Consider the following 5,120-nt stretch of genomic DNA (forward strand, 5'->3'; position numbering starts at 1 on the left):
AATTGAGAATACCTCACGTATAGCTTTTGATGTGGAAAATCAAAAGAACACAACAATTGGCTATAGCTTCGTGCTAATAACGTGTTGTAAAATCAAAGAAAATAACAAGACAAGATAAAATATTGCAATATGTGAAACTAGTTCTTTAGGAACTATGTATGATTCTTCTTTATTATTGTGTATTTTACATACTACTCAATACTCCATTTTATAGACATGGAATCATAATGGGAGGTTAATGAATATGAAAGGGTAGTATATGAATCAAAATGCTGCATCAATGTATTACATGAATGTTATAGGAATTCCAAAATATGCCATGAATATATAGAATTTCAATAGATGGAACTAAATGGTCGTCCACCAAATGCATGAATGCATTCATAACAAATTATCCTTTTTTTTTTTTTTTTTCTATGGCAAAAATAGATAACCTTGCTAGAGATGCTAGCGATTTGTTTAATACTTAGTTTTTTACAACAAATCGGAACAAACATCAACATAATACACACATAAAGAAGGATAACCTTTCTAATTATTTTCAAAAAATTCAATTTATTATTCGAAACATAAAATAAAAAATTGAAGCATATGAATTTAGATCTTTTGACCCTAGTAGTTCATAGTAAAAAAAATATTTAAAGATCTTATATTTAAAATCTTTGAAGACTCGATATTAAAAATTAATTGAAAACCAAGGTTTAAAACGAAAAATTTTAGGTCCTCAAGTGGTAGCTCAATTAGCTAGAGACTACACCTCATGAAGCAAAGGTCTTTGCTCGTTCGAATCCACCTCCCCACTTATGTTGAAATGTTTAATATATATAAACTTTGTTTTTTTTAAAAAAAAAATTTGAAATAATTTTTTTTTTTTGAAATTATGTTTTGATAGTTTGAAAGACATAAAACGGATCAGATCTCCTACAATTTAAAAAAATAAAAAATAAAAAATTACACACTGTCAAATTTTGGAATTTAGGCCATTTCCCTATGTTCTAAAAAATCTGAGTTCAAAATTGTCTTTTAGTTTTCTAAAAAAAAAAAAAAAAAACCTTTTTGGGAGGGCAATTCTTTGTGTCTGCCTCAATAACATGCCACTTTTTTTTATTAAGTGACATTTTCCAAATGTTTTGATATAAAGAAAGTATTCAAATTCTGTAATTTAAGAATCTACAATTTAATTTGAAAATTGCAGGAGATCTTGATCCACATAAAATAAAATTCAGAAAACATGTTTGGAAGAGTTGATTTCATTTTCAAATAACTGAATTTGTTTTAAAATTCACGTTTGGATGTATGATTCTTATGGTTTGTTTTCATATAAATGAAGGGAAGCAAATGAGCTACTGCATCAGATGGCCGGTAATGGCAGATCAACTACTTAGTTGATTCAACGGTGGGCTTTTGCTCTACTGAAAAATTGGACTTGAGTTAAAGATAAATGTTAAGCGTAATCTTAGTTTTACACTTTTAAGTGCACACTCTCTAACATGTCATTAAAAATTATTATTGAATCTAAAATTTAATGGTAATTTTCACTGCTACGTACGTTAAGAGCGTGCACTTTGAGTGTGGACATGGGCATGCATGTAGCATTTCTCCTTGAGCTAATGGGAAACATACAACTACGATTAAAACTAAAAGAGAAACAAAGAAAGTAACGGGCAATCACGGTTATAGGGACAACATGTACTCTGTCACTTTTAAATTTTAAATTAAGGGTGTAATTAAAAAGAGATATTTCACTTGTTAGCCGTTTGAGTTAATGAAAAACCCTAACTGTAAGAATAATTAAAATGAGCTGATATATCAAATACCCCCATTGCAAATTTTGATAATTTGAGATGACATTAAAAAATAGGTGGATAGGTGAAGTTTCCCTAAATAAAATATACACTCTATTTTTCCCAACCAATCAGACAACTGGTAAACAATTCACACTAAATCTTGTTGTACAATCAAATTCCAATCAGCACTGTCCCAATTTCCATTTACAACAACAGGCTTTAACAATGTTGCTAAAAGAGTAACAAAGACCACCAAAAAACATAACATTTGAAACAAATTAAATAAGAGCTACGTACTTACAAAAAAATAAAAATAAAAATAAAAGCATGCATTGCCTTGCTTCCAATGCAAATAATTCTGAACCAGAAAAAAAAAAAAAAAAAAAAAAAAAAAAAAACCAACTATATATATTGTACATACTTTACTTTCTTTCTGTATAATATATCAGAAGCTGGCATTAAAATTAGCTGAAACCCTAAAAGTGGTTTAATATTTCTCTAATCTCACTAGCTCGGACATATTAACACGGAGTCTACACAGAGACCACCTTTGGTGTGCGTGCAATCAATCTGGATCATTGAAAAGTTGATCTTGGCGGTCGTGTTAGGGTTGTCGACAACGAAGTCACCCACATGGTAATGTTCCCAACTCCCTGCTTCATGCAAATAACATTCTGAAATCGCACGCTGACCGTTGGATACTGACATCTGGAACCGGACAGGTTTGATGTCCCACCCATGCACTTGATCAAAGTTACAAACCCTACGACCAAATCTTTTGGAGGCTTTGCCAAGCTGAAGCCTGAAGAACACACCATATTTCCCCTCTGGAAATTCCAACTCTATCTCGCCAACTATTTCAACCCACCAAATTTGTTGAAGATATGCGATTGTGTGAAATCTACGCATTAAGGAAAATATGATTAATTATGATGTTAATTAAATTAATTAAATTTAGTACACGTTTTGTGCAACATGTTAGAAAAGATTGCAAGAGAAAGTGACAACAAACAGTATCGATATTCGATAGTATACCATGCTTCTCGTTTTACATTAAAAATGCAGTTTGACACGACATCCAAACACTTGTATACGTATAAAATAAAGAAAATTAATTAATAATATATTCATAGGTAGGTTGAAAAATCAGACGTTTTCTAGTACGTAATAGATTAGTATTAATTTTGTGTGATCTTTTTGTCATACTCAACCACACGAGGCATCCAACTCAAGAAAATGGATTAGCTAGAGGGAAATTAAAGAATGCTTTGGCTATAAGGCAAGTTATCCAATAAATAAATATAATGAAAACTACTTAAATTTGAAATATGATAATTGATAGTGAAATCTTGAAAGCTGCATGCCCGCCCAGCTTGAAAATGTCTTTGTGGGTCGTTATTCTCGAGTCCAAATTAAATGCTTGCACTCTTTTTTAATACCATTGCTTGTGATATATATATAGATTATTTTTTACTTTTCTTAAGGGGTAGTTTTCATCCGTCCTAAATTTGTTCCTTGAAATTGATCATAAACAATATTATTGTGTAAAAATATGAAATAGAGCAAGGACTTTTTAATGTTTTTATTAACTTTCTACCTGACATGCAGTACTTTTTGGTTACTTTTGCCGAAAACATGCAGTACTTTTTGGTTCCTTTTTGTTTTTTTTTAATAAATTTTATGCCAATATATATATATATATATATATATATATATATATAATATATAGAAAATTTCTAGTAATAATTAAGTCTGGAAACAAATCCCAACATTTGCAATTAAACATCATGATCTCAAGAGAAAGGGGATCTAGTTGAGAGAAATTTACTGAAGCTTATAAAAACAAGTTATGATGATCATGGTTAAATATTTCTACTTCTAGATCATCTTGAAAGCAAAATAAATAAATAAAAATCAGTCTTTAGAAACATAAAAGGACATGAGAAAATCAGTAAAAACTTGATCTTCCAATGAGCAAGATCAAGGGATCATATATATATGATTTCCATTTAATATCCAGTAAAAACAGTAAGATTAAATAGAATCCATCTCACCTGGATTCCTCAGTTGGAATGAAATTCCAGTATCTCCGATCATCTATCCCCGTTATCCTCAATGCCTTGGACGAAATTGAAATAAAAAGCTTGCCGCTGATCTTGTCCAACCACACTTCCTAAACAAAAACAAAAAACAAAAACATGTTTGTTAAGTTATTACAATATATAGTAGGAAAAGAAAGTTGTTGGAATCTTTTCATCCAACAAATTAACAAAAAGTGAGAGAGAGAGAGAGAGAGAGAGAGAGAGGGACCTTTGTGGCATCATCAAAGGGATTGGGTTGACACAATCTTGCATAAATCTCCTTCTTAGACAAGTTCTGGGGGTCTTGATGAAGAAGTTTATTAACAAGAAACTTGTAATTTGAAGGCAACTTGGACTCCCAAACAAAATCAGCCCAAGAAGCGGCACGGAAAGCCCTGTTCAAGCGTGCCAATTTACAGATCTCCGGCGGATCCAAGTGCATGAGAATGGAGGAGACACAGTTCTCCGGCAGGTCACCAAGACTGGGTTTCATTGGAGGAGAGCCTCCATTACTCTCTGCCAGAAACCCAGAGAAACCGGCCCCCATAAACAAGACCAAAATAAATAAATAAATAAAGAAGAAGAAGCAATTAGCTAGCCTAGTACAATAAAGGGTTTACTGGTAGAGAAGGAGAAGATAAATTAGATGAGACACAGGGTGAGAAAGAGGTGATGGTGCTGCCATTTTTTCATGTAAAAAGGAGGCAATTAAGAGTTCTCAGGCAATAAGCATTTTAAGAGAGAGAGAGAGAGAGAGAGAGAGAGGGGGTGTGTTAATTAAAAAGAAAAGAAAAAGGGATAAAGCTGTAAGGTTGTAAACAGAGAAGTGTAGATGAGTGTGCATGGAATATGTATTGTGGGAATTATGATAGGTTATTCTCACACGTTTTAGGGGCGTGGAAAAAAGGGGCCAAGCAAAGCAATGATTCAGAGAAAGAATAGAACAAGTTCGTGGCTTCACAGAGCATTATGCTATTAGGAAAAAAAAAAAAAAGGGTCCATGGACCATACACCATTATTTATTCATTAATTTTAGTGGGTCTCTGGGTTTGCACTGAATTCCATTTTCATATTTTGTGATCGTGATTGATAAATTTTTGAATAAAAACACAGATAAAGGAATATATATATATAACACAAGAAAAATAATTTGATTTGACGATTTCGGGAGTCAAATTTTCATTTTAATATATGTTCAATTACTTCGAAATTTTTTTAAGACAACTGAACTACTAATGGTTAATGTTGTTGA

General features: G+C 31.8%; 1 protein-coding gene across 1 annotated transcript; it reads right to left on the reverse strand.

The window, feature by feature from the left end:
- Positions 1 to 2,211: 2,211 nt before the first annotated feature.
- LOC132182846 (F-box protein PP2-A13-like) lies at positions 2,212 to 4,625 on the reverse strand. The gene is made up of 3 exons (XM_059596200.1): positions 4,098 to 4,625; positions 3,842 to 3,960; positions 2,212 to 2,688 (listed from the first exon to the last, which is right to left on the reverse strand). Exons 1-3 carry the CDS (start codon positions 4,413 to 4,415, stop codon positions 2,295 to 2,297), a joined length of 831 nt encoding a protein of 276 aa, XP_059452183.1. The 5' UTR covers positions 4,416 to 4,625; the 3' UTR covers positions 2,212 to 2,294.
- Between the last annotated feature and the right edge of the window lie 495 nt (positions 4,626 to 5,120).

Source organism: Corylus avellana, chromosome ca5 (assembly GCF_901000735.1).
Source record: "Corylus avellana chromosome ca5, CavTom2PMs-1.0".
Taxonomy (NCBI): Eukaryota; Viridiplantae; Streptophyta; class Magnoliopsida; order Fagales; family Betulaceae; genus Corylus; species Corylus avellana.

Excerpts from the sequence above, each read along its gene's own strand:
- LOC132182846 (XM_059596200.1), bottom strand. The coding sequence starts at position 4,415 with ATGGGGGCCGGTTTCTCTGGGTTTCTGGCAGAGAGTAATGGAGGCTCT. Across the intron at positions 3,961-4,097 it reads CCTTTGATGATGCCACAAAG|GAAGTGTGGTTGGACAAGAT; the intron begins GTCCCTCTCTCT and ends GTTTTTGTTTAG. Across the intron at positions 2,689-3,841 it reads ATTCCAACTGAGGAATCCAG|ATTTCACACAATCGCATATC; the intron begins GTGAGATGGATT and ends CTTAATGCGTAG.